This window comes from Equus asinus, chromosome 7, assembly GCF_041296235.1.
Source record: "Equus asinus isolate D_3611 breed Donkey chromosome 7, EquAss-T2T_v2, whole genome shotgun sequence".
Lineage (NCBI taxonomy): Eukaryota > Metazoa > Chordata > Mammalia > Perissodactyla > Equidae > Equus > Equus asinus.
This window is the reverse complement of record NC_091796.1, coordinates 89062704-89087154: the sequence shown is the minus strand read 5'-3', so window position 1 is coordinate 89087154 and position 24451 is coordinate 89062704. Positions and strand designations below refer to the sequence as shown.

Below are 24451 nucleotides of genomic sequence, written 5' to 3'. Positions count from 1 at the left end.
CAGGGGAGAGAATAATAAATATTTCCATTAAGAATGTTGGTTATTAGGTTTAATTTCAACTTGAATGTGCTGTTTGTGTGTATATTTAAGAGGCTTAAGGCAATAATATTTTTAATTGCCTTATGAGAGATTGATTTTCTTCCTATTTGTTTTTAGTTTTTTAAAACTTTGAAGACAACCTCTGCCATTTGTTTCCACTTATAACAATTTTAAAAAGTCTATTGAGTTAATGCATTTAAATTGGTTGATTGAATGAATGACTGATTATTACGTATCCGAGGCGACCAATCAGTTATGATCCCTGACCTCTGGAAGGAATATAGATAAGAAACAGGAAGTTATAATACAGGGCTGTCATAAGGAGAAGTATAAGGTATGTTGGGAGCACGTAGGGGAAGACCTAAGCCAGACTTAGGAACTTAAGAAGGGCTTCCCTGGGGAAGTAACATCTAAGTTGAAATTCGAAGAAAGAATCAGAGGTAGACAGGTGATGAAGGCATGTGACAAACCTCCTAAAGTCTATAGAAATGAGCAAGTGTGGACATTCAAGGAGTTGAAGGAGATCCATCTGAATTAGTAAAAGTAATGGTGAAATTAGGTTGGAGAGAGTCCTGGTACTATTGAAAACTAAAAATACTTTATATTTTCAGACTTCTTTGCCATCAGATGAGTCGGTAAAGGACCACAGCACAGCAGGCAGAGTAGTCGCTGGTCAGATATTTCTTGATTCAGAAGAATCAGAATTAGAATCACCTATTCAGGAAGAGGAAGACAGCCTCAGGAGCCAAGAAGGGGAAAGTGTCACAGAAGAAATCAGCTTTCTAGAATCTCCAAATCCAGAAAACAAGGACTATGAAGAACCAACAAAAGTACAGAAACCAGGTAGTCTAGACATTTCTTTGCTTTTACCTGATGAAAGAAGGAGACAACTGAAATTCTAAAGCTAGTGTAGAAAGATGCAAAAGTCTGATTTTACTGATTATTAACCACATATAATGTATTAAGTATAGTTTTACAGGCTTTTCTAGATTTTAATATGTCAAAGTTATTCACTTAGCAGATTTGACCCAAGTTACATAAGCTGAATTCAATAGTCAAAATTGCATTTGTATCATATTAATATCCTAACATTTCTCTTTGGACTCCAGTATGTAATAATCTGTCAGAGTGGTACACAAAGTAGAAACTCAGATGTGAAGGATTGTCTAACATGCTGCTTTCCTTATTTTCGGATTTGTGTTAGGATTTTTACTACAATAACCTTTTCAGTCATCCTAGGTAATTTGATTTAGGTGTGTATCCCTCTCCAGTTGAAGCTTATGTCAACTTTAATCCTCTTCTAACTTTCACCTTCTTGACACCCTCTATTTTTAAATTTAAAACTTGATCTTTCTCACAATATTCTAAATTCCTATTCTTTTAAAAATTAATTATTTTTTTATTTTTTATTTTTTGGTGAGGAAGACTGTCCCTGAGCTAACATCTGTGCCAGTCTTCCTCTATTTTGTATGTGGGACACTGCCACAGCATAGCTTAATGAGTGGTGCATAGGTCCAACGCCCAGGATCCAAACCAATGAATCCCGGGCCGCTGAAGCAGTGTGTCTAAATTTAACCACCACTAATGTGTCCACTCTTCCCTGCCCCACCACCCTTCTGTCATTTAGTCTGTTATTTCAAAGAACACCGCCATGCCCACTTCTTATTCTGTTATTAGCCACTCTCAGGAATTGATCCAGATTTTATGTTTTAAAAATATAATTTCTTTTAATTACAAATATTCCATACTCATGAATAGAAAAACTATTTTAAAAAATTATGAGTACCTTTATCCCATCAACTTGAAATAACAGCTGTTAACATCATAAAGAGTGCTCTTTCAGGCTTTTTTCTAGATGTATGGTTTTAAGAAGACTAAATTGGGTCAAAATGTGTATACTATTTTACAGCCTTCATTTTGCACTTAACAGTTATCTTGAACATTTTCCCATATCATTTAGTATTCTTTTGCAATTCGATGGTTGATGGCTATAAAAAATTTTACATGTAAATATATCATAACTGCGAAATAGGTTGTTTACAATGTTTGTCTTGCTAGGAGATTGTTTTAAATGTATCTTTATGCACTTCTATGAAAATTTCTTGAGAATTAGTTCTTAAAAGTAAATTTGCTGGACGGAATGTATAAGTTTCAAAGAATTTGACACATATTGCTAAATTGTTCTTCAGAAATGTAACTCTGTTTACTTCCTTTGAAACTACTCCTTTTCCTGTACCGCAGCCAATTGTGTATTTCCATTTTTAAATTTTTGCCAAATATTACAATTTATTTCATTCCTTTTAATTTTTAATTAGGGAGATTTCCAAACGTCCACAAAAGTAGAGAGCATAATGACCCCCCCCCCGTACCCACCACCACCCAGCTTCAACAGCTCTCAACACTCTTGTTCTTGTTTTATCTTTACCACCTCACATTTACTCTTTTTTTCTTTCCTAGAGATTTTAAAGCAAATTCCACATGTTGTTTTACCTACGTATCTCTAAAAGTAAAAATTTTTTTTCAACAAAACCACAGTAGTAGTATAACACCCACAAAATTAGCTATTATTCCTTTGGCACCCAATACCCAGGCTGTTCAGTTTCCCAGTTGTTTCAGTGTCCTTTTAGAATTGATTTATTTGATTAGTATCCATGTTAAGATCTTAGGTTTCTCTTATCTGTAACAATTCTCCCTCCTTTGTTTTTAAGTGTCATTTTGTTGGCTAAAGAGATAATGTCCTTTGTGCTATACAATTTCCCACATTCTCGATCTAGCCGGTCATATCCATGTAATGTCATTGAACTTGTTCCACTGTCTGCTGTCTAGTCTATAAACTGGAAGTTAGCTCTAGAGGCTTGGGTAGATTTAGTTCTGTTTCTTTCTTGATAGTATTTCATAGATGGTGGTGTATCCTTCCTATTGTATTACATTGGGAGGCATAGAGTATCTGATTGTCCCACTTCTAGTGATGGATTGATGAATGAGGTTGGGTGCTGTCAGCCTGATTCAGCCATTCAAAAGTTCTTCACTGACCTTTTACCTAGAGGTTTAGGCCCATTTTGTTTGTTATCTACATCTAGTATTTCATTAGGAGTTGCAAAATTATGACTTTCTAATTTGTCATTCCTCCTGGATTTGTTACCTGGGATTCTTTTATAAAGAACTTTCCCTCATCAGCTATTTGGTTACCCTGAAATATAGTCCATAAGGGAAAGGAGGGTAAATGCTTGATTCTTTCCCTTGAAATATATTCAAATAATGATTTGGTGCCCTAGCAAAGGGCACCTCCTCTTCCAAAGGAGACCAGTGAGTATGTTTTTGTTTGTTTGTTTCTGTTTGTTTTGCTTTTCAGCATCATTACACATCCATGGGTTTTATATATTTATGCTTTACTCTATTGCCATAATTCTTTTTTATTGCTCATGTTATCCCATTTTTGGCCATTGAGCGTCCATTTAAGTTCATTCCTTTGTCCTTTCAACTAATTGTAGGTGACTTTTAAACTTAGTTCTTTTTAGACAGGACAAGATGTCCCAAATTTATCTTATATGTTTCCTGACCCAGAAATGAATGTCAGCCATTTCTCCAAGGAACCCAGATTCCTTTTAGTGGGAAATTGTATTTAAATACTGCAATCTAGTGATAAGGGCTATGCATTGCAACTGAGCTGTCATTACTAATAGGCCTTTTTGGCGGATAGGGTTAGGAAATGTACTACTCATACTGATTGTTCCAGTTCAAATTAAATATTACAGGTGAGATAACACAAAGGGTCAGATTGACAAATTGGACTCACAAGAATCAGAGTATCAAACTTGATTAATATTTTCAAAGATGTAATTATCACAAGACACAGGCTAAGTATGGAGAATTCCATGACTGCCAGAGCTGCTCCCAGGTCCTCTCTTGCCGCAAGTAGGATGCGCTTAGGCCCAGATTTTAAGACAAGGCCTCTAAGTGATGCATATGGAGTGTGACTTCCACAAAAGGGAGCTATTTTCATTATGAAACATCTCCAATTTATTCTCTGATAACTGTATAGCTTTCATGGTATTTTCTAGGAAGTCATGCCTCGTAAATACATATATCCCAAGTTTATGTATAGTGAGCAGTCTAGACAGAGCAAGTCCATCCTGCTAAAGCATCCGTAAGTAAGGACACTCTTGGGGCTGGCCCTGTGGCCGAGTGGTTAAGTTCGCGCGCTCCGCTGCAGGCGGCCCAGTGTTTCGTTGGTTTGAATCCTGGGCGTGGACATGGCACTGCTCATCAAACCACGCTGAGGCAGCATCCCACATGCCACAACTAGAAGGACCCACAACGAAGAATATACAACTATGTACTGGGGGACTTTGGGGAGAAAAAGGAAAAAAATAAAATCTTAAAATAAAAAAAAAAGTAAGGACGTTCTTGGTGGTAAATACCTTTAGTGTGTTTGCCAGAAGGTCTCTTGTTAGCGTGTTTCTAATATGCTTTAATCCTGTTGCCTCCTTGTCTCCATGTTTCTTGGGCAGTAAAAGGAGAGAATGGATTGCAGGTCTGCTCCTATCCCTTTCTGCCCATCAAGGGTTTTGCTTCTTCCTTTTGTATTGTCGTCTTTCCCTGATGATGAAAATCTGGTACCTAAGAATATTGTTAGATTGCTTTATCCTATTACCTATGTATATATAGTTTCAAAATAACAATAGCAACATTACTACTAACAACAAGACGACTGAATGCAGTTTGAGTTTTCTTTATGGTTCTTTTTATTCTTAGTATATATTTTACTAGGGATTTGTAATACAGTGTTTTTAAATCCCTTGAATAATTCTGTGTGGTTATACCAACAATTTTGTAAACATTTAGATTCACTTGCTTTGGTTTGTTTTAGTTTTTCATTAATTGCTTTGTTTCTTTTCATTTAGACTTGTTTTTAATTTAGCATTAATACATGAAAAGGCTTGTGTAGTTATGTGTAACATAAATTGTGTATGCGTAGCTTTGTGTGTGTGGAGTCCCAACTACATTGGAACTGGGTTATGTGACAATTACTTCTAGGCTTGCATCCTTTGTCAGCTCTCATCCATGTCTCTGCCATATTGATCTTCCTAAAACCCAGATTTGATCCTATGACGCCCCTGTTTACAGCCCTTCATTATCTCCCCATTTCTCTGTGAGATAAAGTGCACACTCCTTAGCATGATTCACAAAGCCTTCTGTGTGTGACATGCCTCCCAGCTTCTGTGACTTCATCTCCTGTGGCTCTTCCCCAAGCACCCTTTTTCGGTGACATTGAACTCATCACTGTTCTTCAAATACACCATGCAGTTTATGCCTCTGGGCCTTTGTACAAGTTCTCCCTACTGTCTGGAATACCTTCCTCACCCCCTTGCCCAATTGATCTATCACCTTTCTACTCACCCTTAAAGATGAACTTAAGTTTCTCCTTTCCGAAGCAGTTCCGGAAACACCCAAGGGCGCTTGAAGAGTCTCACATATGTAAGAACTTCCCATCTGGTTCCCTGCTTTCATCCTTTCCCCTCATGTAGGTTCTCTAACAGCAGCCAGACTGATCCTCCTTCCTGTTCAGAGGCCTCCAGTGGCTTCCTGTCATGCTCAGAATACAGTCCAAACAAGGCCTTCTGTGATAGGCCCCTCCTATCTCTCTCACTTCATCATCTGCCACTCCCCTTCACTCCCGTCACTCCGGCCACACTTGCCTTCTTGCTGTTTATTGAAGATTTCACTCTCGTTTCCAACTATATCAGGAATCCCCGAGACCACACCCCCAGGCTTGATGATTCTCTAGGAAGACTCACAGGACTCAGCATATAGTTGTATTTACAGCTATAATTTATTACAGCAAAAGAATACAAAGCAAAATCAGCAAAGGGAAAGGCCCATGGGGTGAAGTCTGGGGGAAACGAGATGCAAGCTTCCAAGGGTTCTCTCCCAGGGGAGTCACACAATACACGTTTAATTTCCACAGCAACAAGTTTTGACAACACGTACGAAATGTTGTCTACCAAGAAAAGTCCCTGGAGTTTTTATAGGGGGCTCATCACAAGGCACTCTGTGCCTGGCACATACCAAGATTGCAGACTCTCAGAAAGAAAGCAGGTGTTCAGCATAAACCATATCATTTGTACAGTTGTGATGAGTCACTCCTAACAGTTAGGGTAGTGGGAACCCTTCCAAAATCTTAAGTTGCCAGCCACTAGCCAAGGGCCAACCTTGTAAGCAAGCCTTTTCAAAGACAGAAGTTTAGGTCTGCTCTGTTAACCTATGAGAAAACTTATGCTAGGTCTTCTCTGCATAGTCTACGCCCTTGGTCATTGGCCAACCTGTCTTTACAGCAAAGTTATTGTCAGTAAGACCCAGGCAGCAGAGTAAGACCAAGAAGCTTCAGTATTGATTTCATTTATGCCCTTCACAGGTCCCAGACTTGGCCAGTTAACAAATCCCTTTCATCATAAAGGTCTATCTTAGAAAGCCGGGTGGCTTCCTCCATAAGTTTCTGTATTAACCTTTTTACCTGGCCTTAAGTATCAATTCAGGTCCAGCACAACTCTCGCCAGTAAGCTGAAGCTGACTTGAAAGCCTTCCAGGGCTGAGGCAGTGTCCTGGTAGTCAGGGTACACATACAGGAGTACGATCCCAAAGGGCACACCTGGTAACCCTGGAAACAGTATTTACAATTGTTGGGGCACCCCAAGCAGGACATATATTAGGCAGTATGATGTGGCCTCCTGCCATGGGCATGTTGTCCTAGTGTTCCTAGTCCAGTCCAAATAATTTAGTTCACTCCCTGGTTTCAGAGGGACTGCCAGTCAGTTCCAAACAGTTTTCTTGTTCATGAGACCAGTTTATCCACCTTGTAAGTGTGGACAACATCTGGAGGAAAGTGCTGAGGCTGGGCCACCTCCTGTTGCCTCCTAGTCAGCCCTGTCAGGTATGATCACAGGCTCAACAGTCTGAATTCAGAGCCCTCTCAGCAACTTAGAGGCGCGTGAAGAGTTTTCCTTTAGGAATGGAGAGAAGCTTCCTAAATAGTTTCAAAAAACAAAGATCATAATGCCATCTCCCCTCCCTCATGCCTCTCCAAGGGGAAGGGGTTTGGTTTATTTTCCTTAGTTGTTACAAAACCAGTGTTTCCATTCAGCGATCGTAATTTTATATTTTTCAATCATCTCCTCTCATCCAGAGCTTTCACCCGGTGGGGTTGTGTGCAAGAGGAGAAAAAGATCTTCACAGAAAAACACTTCTATACAAGTAAACCAGAAAGGCATCATGTTCAGGAATTGGTCAGAAGAAAATCCTGACTTTTCAAAAAATTTCAAAGTGGGTTTACATAACTGCCCACTCCTTTCACCCTGATTGCTTATCCAGTGAGCAGCATGGAAACGATCACCTTCTTTCTCAGGACAGCTGCATCGAACACTCAGATGGCACTAGGGTGTGCAGCAGGAGAGTGTGAGGGGAGAGTCAGGTGATCAGTCCATTGTTGCAAATTGCAGCTCATCAGGAGAGCAGGGCACGAGGAGTCAACCCCAGAAAAACATGCTCCAGAGGGGTTGGAAATCAGCTTGACCTGTCGGGAGTGAATAGAGGGTCACAGTCCCTGTGATGTACCCTCTCGCAAATTGCAGCTTTGAACAATAGTTGCAAGTTAAGAATACAGTGAGTCTCTGTATCAGAAATATACAGCCAGTCAGCAGCTGGATTTCAGTCGTCCTACCAGAGAACAAGCCCTTTCCTGTGGGCTTTTTTGTGTGTCCCAGACAGTCCAGCCAAACATTCATGATTTCCTCACAGTGTAGGGCCTCACAGAGAGGTGGCCTGATGTGCAGAGGTCATAGTCTGAGTTCTGTTTATCGAGCCTTTGCCTGCTCCCAGTTCAGCACCGCCCACACTGAGCTGGGAACCTATACCAGACAGTATCAGGTTTTAGCTTAAAACAAATCCAAGCAATTAGGATCTGTGAATTCAGGATTTTTAAAAAGCCAGAGGCTTTTCTTTAACAGCAAAGTCAGGATGCTGCAGGACCAGAAAGTCCAAGTGGCAGGGAAGGCTTTCCTCAGCCCTTTTCGTCATGTCAGTCTTTGAGTCCAAACTGACCCACTCACTGATACGCACATCAGTCTCTAAGGTCACACCTTTGCTTCCACAAGCACTCGTTAGCCAACTACAACCTGTGTTTTAGAACTCCAAAAGTATATCTGCATCTGTAGATTACCTCTCTTTCTTACTATCTTCCTTTTTCCGGAGGCTCCAATAAGCAAAACTCCAAATCTTCCATAGCAAAACCCACCAGTTACAGAGACTTGTTCTGTTTCCAGTACTCAGAGTTTAAATTCCAACCCGCCCACTGGCAGCAAAAAGCAAGGAAGTCGTGTCCCACTAACACATTTCTTTTTTGCACCTTCCCGTGATCAGGATGATTCCTCTGGCATGTATGGAATTAGAAGCATTTAACTTTTTATATCAGTTTTTACCATACATCCAGCTGTGATGGAAACGAAATACAAAGCCACTAAGAACATTTCCTTTGTTTTCTCGTTGCAAATTTACTTAAACTCCTAGCAGTAAGTTCAGCATTTGCAGTGTTAACATTACAGCTGCCAAGGAAGATCCTGGCTGGAAGGCAGGGGAGGAAGGGAAGAGGGGGAGGCTACTGTAGCAGCAGCTAGGCTGAAAAAAGTTGCTGGAGTGTTACTTCCCTGCCTTATTTTTCTGGTTTATATAAAATTTTGCTCCAGCCCTGGGACCTGATTTAACTCCCTCCCCCAGCCCCACTCAGAGGAGAGAGCAATGCAAACTTTTAACATTTTTGGCCCTTTCACCTTGGGAATTTTAGGAAGAGAACATCTGGAGGAAAGAACAAAACCCAAAGATATTACTTTAGCCTGCATGGCCAAAAGCAGCTGCAGATCCAGCAAGCTCACTCTCCTAGAGTTGGATCTGTGATTTTCAAATTCTGCAGGTGACTTTTACCTTCACAATAGATAGCAGCTCATCTGCTGCTGCATGCCATAGATGACCTCGTAACCCCCTGGGCACCAAAGAGTGGTACCCTGTGCCTTATCCTTCCTTTCCCAAACAGTGCTTTCACCATTATTTCAGTGAGTCAGGGGCGTTCTATCAAATCCCACTTCTGATACCACCTGATACTGAGGGTCCCCAAGACCATCCTCAGGTTCGATGGTTTGCTGGGAGGACTCAGCTCTACTCACAGCCATGATTTATTATGGCGAAAGGGTGCAAAGCAAAATCAGCATGAGGTGAAGTCCAAAGGAAACAAAGTGCAGGTTTCCAACTGTCCTCTCCCAAGGGAGTCCTACAGGATGCGCTTCACTCCCCCAGCACGTGTGACAACACGTGTGAAATGTTGTCTTCCAGGGAAGCTCATTAGAGACCCAGGGCCTGGAGTTTTTAATAGAGACAAGTCACATAATCACTCTCTGCCCACCGTGTGCCAAAACTGCAGACTCCCAGAAGGAAAACAGATGTGGAGCATAAACCACATTGTACAAATACTTAAGGCACTGTGAGTCACTTCTGTCAGTTAGGGAGGTGGGGACCCTCCCAAAATCTAAGTTCCCATATGCAGCAAGGGCCCACCCTTGAGAAGATAACAGTCATACTTGCTGTGTTAGCTGTTTTCTGCACATCATCTCAATAAACATTTGTTGAAAATGAATGCGTAAATGGCCATCAAGAGGGGAATGATTACTCTGTGGTATTCCCCATTATAGAATACTCAATTATTTTAAAAGGAACATGTTTTGTAGCAAATAACAGAAAATCCATCAAAGAGTGGCAGAAGCAGGTGTTTATTTGGCTCATCTAAGCAGCACTCCACAGATAGGCGGTTAGGATTTGTGCCATCAGGGACTCTGGCTCCTTCTTTCTCTCCTGTCCAGTCTCCTTAGCAAATTGGCTTCAGCCTCATATTTGTTCCTTGTGGTTACGTCTGGTGGTAGCTGTATCTCCATGTCTTGGGTCCTCAGGAAGAAGTGATGTCTGCATCAGAAGAACAGAAACCTCTCCCAGAAGTCACTCGTAGAACTGCTAAAACTATCTCTTGACCATCCCTAGCTCTACAGAAGGTGAAGAAGGGGTGAAGAATCAATGGTGAGCCAGTCTGTACTCTGCCACCTGGGAGAATGTCAGGGTTAGGTGAAAATGTCACATTGGAAATAATTCTCTTAGTATGATTCTGCATTGGTCAGGGTTCTCCACAGAAATAGAAGCAAAGGCTGTCTGCTGACAGAATTCTTCTTGCTCAGGGGAGGTCAGTCTTTGTTCTGTTACGCCTTCAACTGATTGAATGCGGCCCACCCACATTATGGAGGGTAATCTGCTCTAGTCAGAGTCCATTGATTTAAATGTTAATCTCATCCAAAAAAACACCTGCACAGAAACGTCCGGAATAATATTTGACCAAATATCTGGGCACTGTGGCCCAACCAAGATGATACATACAGTCATCACACGTCCCTTATGTCAACAAAAGCTGCCTTTTTCTCGTATGTTTGCAAGTGAAAAGAAAAATGAACTTCTTTTCTACTAACAGTCATTACGTTTGGAGAAAAAAGAGAATTTGTAATGGTAGCTAAAGATGACTGTGATTTTTCTTTAATTTTGTGTTCTTTCCTATTGCTTGGATTGTCTTTTCTGCAGTAAACACATTATAGTCTTAAAAAATAAGAAGAAGAGGGCCTGGTCTGTGGCCGAGCGGTTGGGTTCGCGTGCTCTGCTGCACGCGGCCCAGTGTTTCATTGGTTCAAGTCCTGGACGTGGACATGGCACTGCTCATCGAGCCATGCTGGGGTGGCATCCCACATGCCACAACTAGAAGGACCCACAACGAAGAATATACAGCTATGTACTGGGGGGCTTTGGGGAGAAAAAGGAAAAAAGTAAAATCTTTAAAAAAAATAATAAAAGAAAATAAATAAAAATTTAAAAAATAATAAAAAGAAGAAAAATAACCAGCATCTTGCTCTATTTCAAATGACGCAAAACGAACTGAGTTTAAACTTAACTAAATCATGCTTAAAATTGGGTTCTGGAGTAAGCAAATTGGTTAAGTAAGAGGATGACATTTCTTCTTGATTGTCACTTGCATGGGAGTGGCAAGGAATAAACAGAACTTAATTTAGTAACCAGGTTAAACAGAAGGTAGATGGTTAAGGAAGTGTAGGCTATCACCTACGAGAGGTCCTAACTTTTAATGAAAAGATTTTTTTTGTTACTGTTGTTTCTTTTCTTTTCTTTTGTTCAGTTATACAAGAAATTATCTGTGTAGGAAACTCCTTTAGGAGACCATCCTTATGGAAAAGCAGGGCTTTTGAAACTCTAAAAATTATCTTTAAAGCCATTATTTAGAGAAACCCACTGTTCTCAAATAGCAGTTTTCCTGAGGAAGTTTCACTCTGTGTGGTGCCTGACAGTGCCTGTCACCTAAGTGTCAGGAAGCTTGTCACTTTCTTCTGGGCACATGGGCCAGTGCCTCTTCTTTTTCTACTTTAAAATGATTAGTTGTTTCTCACAGAACTGAGCTGTATGAACTCTAATTTGAATGTTTTGTTCATTCTCCATATGACTACATTTCATTTTTCTTCTGAAAAATACGTTTTTATCCTTAAAGAAATGCCTTCCTTTTTTTTTTTTTTTAAAGATTTTATTTTTTTTCCCTTTTTCTCCCCAAAGCACCCCCGTACATGGTTGTATATTCTTCGTTGTGGGTCCTTCTAGTTGTGGTATGTGGGACGCTGCCTCAGCGTGGTTTGACGAGCAGTGCCATGTCCGCACCCAGGATTCGAACCAACGAAACACTGGGCCGCCTGCAGCGGAGCGCGCGAACTTAACCACTCGGCCACGGGGCCAGCCCCAAAAAATGCCTTCCTTAGGATACTCTGCCTATCTGTCTTTCCTTCCTTCCTTCCTTCCTTCCTTAACATATGTTATTTCCCAACTTTAGTTAGCATTTTTCAACCTTGGGTAAAAGCAATCTGCTTGTAGCAAGTTGAATAACATTGGTATTTTTCCCTAAGAGATTACTATACTGTGTTTCTCAGACAACAATAAATAGCTCTTTATTTGCCCTGTACCATTTGCTTTATCTCAAGTATGGTTTACTTTAAATCATCTGTACTTGTGTTTTGTTCTTCGTAATGTGTCACCTAACAATGGGGACACATTCTGAGAAATGTGTCATTAGGCGATTTCATCCTTGTGAGAGCATCTTAGAGTGTACTCACACAAACCTAGATAGTATAGCCTACTACACACCTAAGCTGTATGGTACTAATTTTATGGGACCACCGTCATATGTGTAGTCTGTCATTGACCAAAACGTTGTTATGTGGCACATGACTGTACTTGCGGATTTTTGATGATGACTGATTGGTTAATTGAGTTTTAATCTCAATATTTACTAAAATTGATGAACATTATATGACAATTGTCTTGAGGTTGATAGCTTTTTAACATTAAATAATTGCATTTCCACTATTTTTGACTACAAGTGTATTTGACTAAAATGCTACTTATTGCTGTGTGTTTGGAAGTACAAGATTGCTTCAAACAAGCAGCAGGATTAAATAGTATTCTTATTTAAACTTGTAGATACAGTATCAGTCTTTAATGGTATTGTAAAAGCTCTTAGAATGAGAAGTTTGTGATGCTAAATCCCTTGCCTTTCTCTGTATGGATCAAAAAGTTGACTTTTTTGGATTTTGTTTTGTTTTGATTTTACAATTAAAAATGAGGAAAAGATGTGAGTGTTTGTATTCCCAGGGCCTTCAATTCAGTACATATAGCAATATTCTAGCCATATTTACATTGCTCTCTCTCTCTGATTCTTCATATCAGCATTCAAACATGCTGTAATATCTTATATTTTAAAAAACAGAACTTCCTGGTCCCAAATCTCCTTTTGGCAACCACCCCACTTCTCTTATAGCAGCATTCTTCAGAAGAGTTGTCTGTATTTGCTAATTTTACTTCCTCTCTTCCCATTCTCTAATCTGACTCCAGCAAGACTCTGGTGCCCTCCAGACCACTAAATCCACTCTTCTCCAGTCACTTTCTAACTGCGGAATACCTGGTCAGTTCTTGGTCCTCATCTTACTGACCCCTCACATATTTTTCCTTTCTCTGAAGATCCTTCTTCACTTGGCTGCTGGTTTCTCAGAATCTGCCTGATCTTGAAACATCACCTTGCCCCGGGACTCAGCGTTTGATCCTCTGCCCTATCTACCCTACTCTAGTGACCTTTAATTCCATCCATGTTGATGCCCAGGTTTCCATTATAAAGACTGCAGTGTAGTTGATTTCACCCACCTCCTATTGATAGACCTTTGAGTTTTTGGTTTTATGTTTTTAAAATTATAATAATGCACAAATACTTTCTTGCACATATGTCTCTGTATCCTTGTGGGAGTATTTCTGTAAGTAGACATCCTAGAAGTGAGAAATAGACTCTAAAGGTATGGACCTTTTAAATTCTAATAGATATTGCCATATGTCCTTCTTTAAGAGGTTGTACTAATTTATACTTCTGCCAACAGTATGAAAGTTCCCATTTACCCATAGTCTGACCAGCACCAAATGATTTCAGGTTTGGGTTGTTTTTTTGTTTTGGGGTTTTTTCCCTAGCTTTCTTGAATGATTTCAGTTGACTTTGCAAGAACAAATTTCTACTAGTTTAAACATAAAGCAGTTTGTTCACTATTATATGTTCTCACATACCATGCTCTCAAGGTCTAAACACATTGTGATTACTGTATCATTATTGTAGAGTCAAAAAAGTGCCTTATCTAGAAAATGTGAATTTTTATATGAAGGTGCAGAATTGACTTCATGACACATTTTTCCCCTTTCATTTTAAATGTCGGATTTGATTACTTGCTGTCATTAACTTAAATTGCATAATCAGTCTGCTTCATTATGCCCGAGCACTGATCACCATTGTTTTTTAAACTGGTACTATTTTTATGGCAGTTTTAAAATGATAGCTTTGAAATTATTGCAGAATTTCTCCATGGAAAGAAAATTAACTGAAATTAATGCTATTGTGAGGAATACTGTCTACTTGAGATAATTGACTTGAAACTAGCAAATCCCAGTCAGTAACTTTTGGAAGACTTTAAAACAAGTTTAAAAGGTAAAAGCAGTTTCTCTATTGTGATTTTGCTTGGAGAAGATAGCTGAGAGAGAGAAATTTTCTTTCTAGTAACTTACTAATAAAGATTATTTGATCAAGATTCAGATTAACTAAACTGATGAAGCAGATGCACCCTGGGAGTTCTTCCTGCTTAAGTTAGTGCTGAATCAGCAATAGATTAAAACCTTTAGTTGCCAAAAACCTTTGAGTTCCTGCTAGTTTGTTTATTGCTGTATAGTTCCATCAGATGAAAGAGAATTCTTTCGTGTATTTGAACCACTTAGAAAGTATAAGTTTTGGCAAACTAAAATTCTTGTGACAAGCTATTTGTTTTTAAAACAAAAATTTCTATTATCATATAGAAAATCAAATATTCTTTTAAACCATTGTATGGTATTGAGTTTGAAATGCAGGTTCACAAATGGCAGTTTTACAGACACTGTCTTTCTAAAGCAAATTTGAATCTAGTAGCAGTGCATAGGAGTGTCTTTTTCAAATTTTATAGTCAAAATGACCCCTCTGAACATTTGCTTTTTACAATAACTGTAGAAAATGAAGTAGGCTCTAGATTCCAGATTTTCCCTTTCATAATTGTGAATGACAGTAGTTTTCTATAATGTATATTATGCCCTGGGGAATGACAGTTCTTTTTTATTCAGATTTAACTACACATGGTAAAAATATTGAAATAAGTTAATAGCATGTAGCCAGATATGGTCCATTTAAAAAGGAAATAAAATAAATAAAGATTAAAAAAAAATGACCCCTCTGAGGTTGTTGCTAAAGGATGCTTTGCTTATACATTGCTTTAAAAATCGTTTCTTAAAAACGTGGGCAGATCAAAGGTAAAGAGGTTATATGCCTCTGGTCAGTGATTGCCAGGATGATAAATTACATTTACCTGGTGGTAAACCGTTTGAAATTCATTTTGTCTTTCATAACTTACTTAAAATAGTTTTCAAATTAGTATCTTAGGATATATTCTTCTTTACGCTAGGAAGAAGGCACATGTATTTTCCAGCCTTTCGGATCAGGAGTCCCAGTAATAACAATAGCAGTTGCCATCTCTTAAACTCGCATTACCTTAAGTGGCAGGGACCATGGTGAGTCCCTTACACATATTATTTCAGTTCGTCTTTGTAAGTAACTCTATGCAGCAAGGACTGTTATCCCTATTTGTGGATAAGGAAGTTATCTCCAAATAATTTTATGGATTAGGATAAAGATTAAATAATTTGCTGAAAGTGTGCAGCTGATAAGTGACAGGGTTTGAATCAGGTGTTCTCATTCCAGAACCTATATTCTTAATCACTAAGCTCTGCTGCCTAATTCAGTTCTCCATGTAAAAAGCAACGAGTGCAAGTTGACATGTATCATACTTACCGTGTATGGTTCTAGGCTCAGCCCTGGCCCTCTGGTCTTCTTGTATACTTCTCACTCAGCATTGTGATGCATACTCTTGGCTTCAAATGTATCTATAAACTGGAGGACTTTTTGGCTGCAACTGAAAAGATGTCTAAGACATCTTCACCTGTTTTGTTTTGTTTTGGGTGAGGAAGATTCACTCTAAGCTAACATCCATTGCCAACCTTCCTCTTTTTTTTCCTTTAGGAAGATTAGCTCTGAGTTAACATCTGTGCCAGTCTTATTCTAATTTATATGTGGGAGACCTCAACAGCATAGCTGATGAGTGGAGTAGGTCGTCCCTGGGATTTGAACCCATGAACCCGGGCCGCCAAAGCAGAGTGTGTGGAACATTAACCACTCAGCCACTGGGCCAGCCGCAACTTGTTTTGTTTTTTTTATAGCCACCTTGAATGTAGCAAGATCAAAGCTTAACTTGTCTCTCTTCTGATCCATTTCATCCCTACTCAGTAACCTACTCCTCCTTTAGTGTTCCCTTAGTCAGGACAACCATCTACTCATTTCCTGAAGCCTAATGCCTGGGAGCCTTCCTTGACTCCTCCATCCTCTCATCTGCACATCTAGGCAGTCAGTAAGTAGTACCGTATCTACTTCCGTAGCATCACTTGCGTACATCTACTTCTTTCATTGCATTGTCCTCTTCGGGCTACCATTACGTCTCAGTTAGACTACTGTTACAACATTTAAACTGGTCATCTTGCATCCAGCCTTGCTTCCCTTCATTCCATTGTCCACTCCCTTAATAAAATGTAAGTATGAGCATGTCACTCCTACTTAAAACTCTTAAGTGAGTTTCCATTGTTTTCAGGATAAAGTCCAAACTCCTTAATAAGATTGTCAGGACCTCCATAGTCTGGCTTCTTTAGCTTCTTTAGCCTCTTCTCTTGTCCACTTCGGCACTCTCACTATTTGTTCTGACATACTTACTTCTTTATTTTCTCTACTGTGCCATGCTCTCTTTCATTTGATCTTAATACACACTGTCCCTCTGTCTACAGTATTTCTCCCCACCCTACTCTGCAGCATTTCATCCACCCCCTGCTCCTGCACATCCGTGAGGTTCAGTGTAAACTTCATTTCCTGACAGGAAAGGCTTTCCTTTCCATAACATCCATCACACTTTTGTTTAATGTCTCTCTTCCTTGCTAGGCAGTAAGTTCTGTATAGCAGACACCCATGCCCCACCTCATTTCCTGCCCCTAGCCTAATTCCTAGTACCTGAGAGATACTCGGAAAAAAACTTATAGAACAAGTCAGAGATATGGTCTCTACCCTTAGCAAGCTCAAAATATAGTAGGAGCTAGGGGCTGGCCCCGTGGCTGAGTGGTTAAGTTTGCGCGCTCCGCTGCAGGCGGCCCAGTGTTTCGTTGGTTCGAATCCTGGGCGCAGACATGGCACTGCTCATCAAACCACGCTGAGGCAGCGTCCCACATGCCACAACTAGAAGGACCCACAACAAAGAATATACAACTATGTACTGGGGGGCTTTGGGGAGAAAAAGAAAAAAAATAAAATCTTTAAAAAAAATATAGTAGGAGCTAGAGTATGGTAAAGAAAGAACTTGAGTGCATATGATAAGTACTCTAATAAAATGGTGTGGGATCAGAGAAGAGTACATGAGTGATTAACTTTGCCTAGTGGATCATTTTCTGTATATAACTTTATATTATTAAGGAAACTGACTTACACCATTCAGATAGGAAAAAGGAGAGTTGTGCTGAACACTGGATTCGTTTGCATTTGCCTTATCTTTTGCTGCCCTAGTTGGGCAAGAGTTTTATAGTAGACTTATAACATTCTAAGGGTATTATATCTCAAGACTTTCAGAAATTCTAAGCTAGGTATCAAACTGGGTAGTCAGCTAGCCATGCTCACTAAGTTGACTCACCCTCAGGCTGTCCATAAACAGAATCAGTGCTGTCCCTTTTATGTTCCCCATTACAAATCATATCTGTCTTCAAATTCTAATAGTTGGAATTGACAGTGTTCACTCCATTGAATATGAGAGGTGCTGTTCATGTTTAGATTTTTTTTTCTTACCTTTCCAGCTTTGACTGCCATTGAAGGCACAGCACATGGGGAGCCCTGCCACTTCCCTTTTCTTTTCCTGGATAAAGAATATGATGAATGTACATCAGATGGGAGGGAAGATGGCAGACTGTGGTGTGCTACAACCTATGACTATAAAGCAGATGAAAAGTGGGGCTTTTGTGAAAGTAAGTATTTCTCAGGTGTGTCTATATTGCTTTATGTCTCAGTCAATATTTTTTTTTCTTGTGAGGAAGATTCCCCCTGAGCTAACATCCGTTGCGAATCCTCCTCTTTTTTTGCTTGAGAAAGATTAGCCCTGAGCTAACCTCTATGCCAATCTTCCTCTACTTTGTATGCGGGATGCCTCCATAGCATGGCTGATGAGTGGAGCAGGTCCACACCCAGGATCTGAACCCGCGGACTCTGGGCCGTCGAAGCAGAGCATGTGGAACTTTAACCACTCGGCCATGGGGCCGGCCTTCTCCATCAACATTGTTAAGGCCTTTTTCTAGCTATCCTTTTTTCACCTTGGTCAGAAATGGTCAGTACTGATAACCTGGTTATAACATTAAAGAATGGACTTAAGAGCAGGAATTATGCAGTGTATTTACTTGTTTCCAGGCTGTCACTTGGCAGCCTATCGCACTCATGTCTTATTTAGAGATGGTTTTCTGTTGGTGTGCACAAGTTGTTCTGTAAATCCTCAGGCAGGCTGCTAAATTAATTAATGTAAAACATTTTTTGGCAATAAAGGAAACAGAACATTATGGCAAAGGTTAATAGTAGTTAGAAGAAAAATAATACCTTTTTAAAATACTTTGAATAAAATGTGCTGTGCTAAGATAATATTTGATAAATATAGTATATTTAACCATCCTAAATATTGATGTCGAGTATAAAGGGGCTGAGCTCTAAAGGCAAGTTGTGTTTTCAGGAAAAACTTTCTAACTATAAAAGAACAACAGAAAATCTTGAATGTACATCCTTTCATAACAAATAACATTTTCAAAATAATGACTGATAGAATATTTAACCGTTCCTAGAAGATAATATCAAGTTTAGTCCATCTTTGGATGTAGGCTAGTATGATTAGGTACTCCAGTTTAATACATCAGATTTTTCTATATTGCAAGAACAACTCACTTCTGTTTGTATAAATGTTGGTCCTAATAAAATATTCAAATGTCTCTTAATGAGTTGTAGATTTCTGTTAAAATGGATATTACACTTGCAAAATAATTTTGAGAAATCTGTAACAATTCTGTGATTTTCAGTGTTGCATCAGTGAATAGGAAAAAAAATAGAGAACTTGAACTATTAGATTGGAATCTGTATTTAATAAAAGTCAGTTTTTTACTAACTTTTTATTATGTAATTGGTCAGATACTTTCCTTGTAAAGATGTCAGTATTTCAGGTGAGGCTAAAGTGTCCTTTGACTACACAGTATTTTTCTATTTTTATTTAATGTTCTTTCGTTCTTATGATTTTAGCTGATCTTGGCATATAATCATAAGCTTCTACTGAAATTGTAGTTGAATTATGTAAAAAGTTTTAGAATTTCTAGCAGAAAAGTACCCTCCGAAACCAGGTTGATACTGCCTTCTCTAAAAGAAAGTGATTTCAATGAGTTTTATTTATTTTTTTAAAAATCTTTTGTCAGGTAAAGGCCACACTTAGACCATGTTTCTTTAGAGTCACATTTGGAAATAGTGAATGATCATTAACCGTGTTTGTATGACTACCCAAGAGAAAGAGTCAGTACTGATGTTTGATAAATAATTGGTGTAGAATTAAACTCCATTTAAATGTATCTACTTTTTGTTTTTAGCTGAAGAAGAGGCTGCTAAAAGACGTCAAATGCAGGAAGCTGAGATGATGTACCAGACTGGGATGAAAATCCTCAATGGAAGCAATAAGAAAAGCCAAAAAAGAGAGTAGGTAGCACTGCCAAGTCCATTCCTCCCCTAAGATGGGCCATTACTGAGACAAATAGCTAAGAACTTTTTTTTTTTAAGTATTGTGCCAAAGACAGAGGATTTCTTAAGTTGCATTACAAGAAAACTTAATATGATATATGGACATTAGTGGTATTGCTTTTATCAGATTTAGCTTGTTGGGATAAAAAGGTTATAAATACTGATCACAAGAATGAACAGTGAGCAAAACAGAAATAATTGGCTGAAGTTGCAGTAGTTTCTGAGAACAAAGAATACATATGCTATTCAGAATTTAAAATTACATGAAACAAACAAAAGGAATTGCTGTCAGGTGTTTTGTTTTTGGTTTTGCTTTGTAATTTTCTTGCAGACACAGACTGGAATTTAGGAATTTGCACTTGGAAAGAACATAAAACAAGTGACTGTCTTCTGACATTTTATGTCCCTTTAGTTTCAGCTGACTTTTGTTGTAGTCTGTACAGAGATTTATCTGCAATGGTTATCATATCACTAGATTATTTACTGGACACCATGGTATTACAATTCTCTCATTGCAAATCCAGTTAACTTTTTTAATAGGAGTTTTTAGAATTACTGTTAGTGTAATTAGACCCTTCTAAGATACTAGGATAACAGAGAGAACTAGTACCTTCCATAAAAACAAAGTAGACAGCATGTTTTCTATATACATAAGTAATACAATTTAGTAGAAATAAGATGTCAGAGGGATTCTGTAGAATAAAGATATTATTTATGCTGCATTTTAGTAGATCTTGAAAAAAAATTTAATGGCAGTTCCAAAATACTGCTAATTTGTTTTTTAATTGCTTACCTTTAAAGAGCATATCGGTATCTTCAAAAGGCAGCAGGCATGAACCATACCAAGGCCCTGGAGAGAGTGTCCTATGCTCTTTTGTTTGGTGATTACCTGACACAGAATATCCAGGCAGCCAAAGAGATGTTTGAGAAATTGACTGAGGAAGGCTCTCCCAAGGGACAAACTGTAAGTGTACTTTCGGTGGAGAATCTCTCAACTCACTGCACTTGTTTATTTTAAGAGCAGTTTACTCTTTATGCCCTGACTTCTTTTGACAAGTCAGAGTGGAAGGTAAAATATTTTTAAATGTTAATTTTGTGGCAGATCATTTTACCAATCTTCTTAGTCTTTTTCTTTAGTCTAAGAACATTTATGTTCACTTTAGGCATTTTTGCGTTTTGCCACAATTATATTTGTAGTTTTCAAAATTATATCTGTAGAGAATGAAACACAAAGGTAATTGATTTTTTATCTGAGATTATTCATCATTCCTTTTTTTCCAAAGTTCAGATGGTCCAACTCTTGTTAATCTTGGTGTTTTTTTAAAAAAATTTTATTACAGAAGTAGTACATGTCCATTATAGGAAGCTAGAAACACAAAATAAAAAACTAAGAAAGTAAACATCACATATGTATCAACCAGGCATGAGCATTGGTACCATGTTAGTGCAGGCATACCCTTCTAGACCTTTCTGTGTGTATATGTACATGTGAATTCTTTATTAAAATAAAATGTCACTGTCTGCTGTTCCATAACTTGCTCTTTTCAGTAAACAACCTTTCCCTTTCCATTCCAGTAAATTTTTACATCATTTAATGCCCATACCATATTCATGTGTTAAACCAAAACATTTTCTTTATACCTGTTTTGTCCAAAGCGGTATCCAGTCCAGCACTGCACCTTATATTTGGTTGTTATTTCTAGCATAGCCCCTGCCTTTCTTTTTTTCCTGTTAGAGATAAGGCCAGTTTTTCTGCAGAATGTCCTACTTCAATTTGTCTATTTGCTTCTTCATGGTGTCCTTTAGTTTGTTTCTTCATCATCTATATTTCCAATAAACTAGATGTCACAGCTAAAGGCTGATGAACTCAAAATATTTTTGGCTAGACTGCATTCTAGGGGATAGTCAGCTAGACCGCATTATAGGGGATGTTCTGTGTTCCATATTGCATCACAGTAGTTGATACATAATACCTTCTTGATTCCCTGTTAGTAAGATTGACACCTGGATTTAGGGGACCACCGCATTCATTTAAAATGGCTTCAATAATTCAGGTTTAGGGGCCGGCTCAGTGGCACAGCAGTTAAGTTCACATGTTCTGTTTCCACAGCCCAGGGTTCGCCGGTTCGGATCCCAGGTGCGGACCTACACACCACTTATCAAGCCATGCCATGGCAGGTGTCCCACATATAAAGTAGAGGAAAATGAGCACCAGTGTAAGCTCAGGGCTGGTCTTCCTCAGCAAAAAGAGAAGGATTGGTGGCAGATGTTAGCTCAGGGCTAATCTTCCTCAAAAAAAAGGATAATTCAGGTTTATTGAAGGCATTGGATTTGCTTAAAGATCTAACAAAATTTCTAGTCATAGTTAGAGGAAGTCTGTTTTCAGTCTCTTTAAACAATAGCAGAAATTGTGACCATTGTTTTCCACAGGACTGATTACCTTACCAGTCTGCAAGTCTTACATAGTCTTGGTTTCAGTTTATAAGCAGGTTATATCTTAATTGTTCCCCTTTGTTTTCAAAGCTTTTTTCCTTTCTTTGCATAAATCACTTTATATGAAATTCACACACTTAGTCTTTATCTTCAGACACATTCTGCTCTGAAGAATAGTTTTACTTTTAAGGCATCTTTTCCCTGCAATAATAGAACCCTACAATGCCACAGTGCTTTATATGTGACAAAGCACTCTCCCCACAGTAATTAATTCTAGCTAATGAAACAAAGCACCAAAATCACAGTGGCTTAACACTACAAAGAGTTATTTCTTGTTTGTGCCAGGTTCTATGCAGCTCTCCTGCCTGTACCACTCTCTTCCAAATGGTGACTCAGGGTCAAGGACTGCTTCTGTCATGTAGCTATACCATCTGGAGCACAAGGCTTCCAAGCCATCAGGAAGGGAGAAGGCAGGGCTGGAGAATTCTCTGGAAAGTTTTTAAGGGCCAGGTTTAAAAATGGCTTACATCCCTTCCAGCCACATCCCAGGCACGTGGCCCTACCTAAACTACAAGGGAGGCTGGGAAATATCAAAGAGCTCATGGATTTTAATGAGCACTGATACCTGTCCCTTCTGCCTTTATAACTTTAGCTTATACTTTCATGTCATCAAGGATGATCCTCAGAAGGCAAAGGGCATTTGCATTGTTTGGTTGTGTTTTTGTTTTTTTTTTAAATTGTGTGTGCTTTAGCATTATAAAGCACCTTTCTCCCTTTACCCCTTGCAGGCTCTTTTTATTCCTGGGATAGTCCATCTTGGTAATCTCTTGTCCATTTTCATTGTGTATCCCCCTTGCATAAACAGATAATGTGTTGATGTAATATAGGAGTTGTTTTGTTCTCATAGTAGCTATTCATCAAAGTAAAGCCAAGTTTAAGTGTGTGGAGCTTTGTTTTTCTAGTTAATATTTTATTAAATTGTCTTTGATCTTGAAGCCAAACTTTTTGACTTGTTTAAAGTTATATTTCATTGTATATTTTGTAAAACCTTGAATGCATTTCTGAGGTCCTTTAGTTCCACAGTTGTGCATACTTGTGCAATTCAAATGTTTTAGCATTAAAGATGCATGCATCTTTTCATACTTCATAAAACTATGTCAGTCTTGGATAAACTTCCACCAAAGGAGGAATTCTCAGTTTTCTTGTTCTATTTCAGGCTCTTGGCTTTCTCTATGCCTCTGGACTTGGTGTTAATTCAAGTCAGGCAAAGGTAATACTATTAAAACTTAATTGTATACTACAATTTGAATTGAGTAAATATGAGCCCATGTTTAGTTACACATCTTTTCTTCTTTCACAGGCCCTTGTATATTATACTTTTGGAGCTCTTGGGGGCAACCTCATAGCCCACATGGTTTTGGTAAGTCAGACTGATTTGGAAGGCTAATGATATTGGGTAACAGAATTTATGGTTTACAAGTGGCCACAACTTGTCTAGCTTTCCTGATTGAGATTTACTTATATTCATTAAGACCAAATAGTCAGTTGAACTTCCTTCAAATTCTTGTTAATTCTTGAATCTACATGTGGATGAAGATAGTAGAGTCCACAATTTTTCTTTGATCATTAGTTTGGCTGATTTCCCTTAAAATAGAAATCTGATAAATGACTCTTTTTAAATTTTCTGTAAGTTGGAATTGTCAGAATCATTTTTCAGATTGGATTACACTGATTTTGCATTTAAATTGATGAAAGATTTACTATACAAAGAACTGTCCTATGAAGTTCATTAAAGAGTCTCTCTTATGTGTTATCTGATGGCATTGATCACTTAAATGACTTAGTGGTAAATATAGAATCTTTCCACCAAATTCTTTTCTGCTGAGGTGTTTAATCTGCCTTCTGCTTTATAAACTGACTTTGGATAAGTCACGTGACCTCTAACTCGTGTTACTATATTCCAAAGGACTGTAGTACTGTACATCATGCCAAGGAGTTTGGACTTTGTCCTGTTACAGAGGGAAACCATTAAAGGAGTTTAAGCAAGTAAAAACAAGGGATTGTGCTAACTTTCGGAGACATTCCTCACTAATTCTGAAGGTTTTTTTCCCACTTGTTTTTTAATCTACAGTAACATTTATTCTTCAAATAGTATTTAAAAAATTTCTTTTAGATGAATTTTCAAGAAATATGAAACTTAGATTTTTGTATGGCAAAAGTATGTTAAATTTTTTTGACAATCTTTTTTTTGTTATTTACCAGTCTTCTTAAATAGCGTGGCTACGGAATAAGAACATTAAATGCTATTCATTTTTATACAGTATTCCCCTAAGGATTGTTAGAGTTTGCAAAGTTATTTGAGTCTGTTGTAAATGACTCCAGAGATCGCTACTT

The 24451-nt window shown here is 38.5% G+C and overlaps 1 protein-coding gene across 3 annotated transcripts in view; it reads left to right on the top strand.

Moving 5' to 3' along the window:
• Positions 1-24451, top strand: part of SEL1L (SEL1L adaptor subunit of SYVN1 ubiquitin ligase) — a 54701-nt gene that overhangs the window by 5635 nt on the left and 24615 nt on the right. For all 3 annotated transcript variants that reach the window (XM_014846714.3, XM_044774143.2, XM_070514148.1), the window contains exons 3-8: positions 651-882; positions 17665-17832; positions 19477-19582; positions 20426-20588; positions 23274-23327; positions 23418-23477. In XM_014846714.3, coding sequence (XP_014702200.3) covers positions 651-882; positions 17665-17832; positions 19477-19582; positions 20426-20588; positions 23274-23327; positions 23418-23477 — 783 coding nt within the window. The remainder of the gene's footprint in view (positions 1-650; positions 883-17664; positions 17833-19476; positions 19583-20425; positions 20589-23273; positions 23328-23417; positions 23478-24451) is intronic.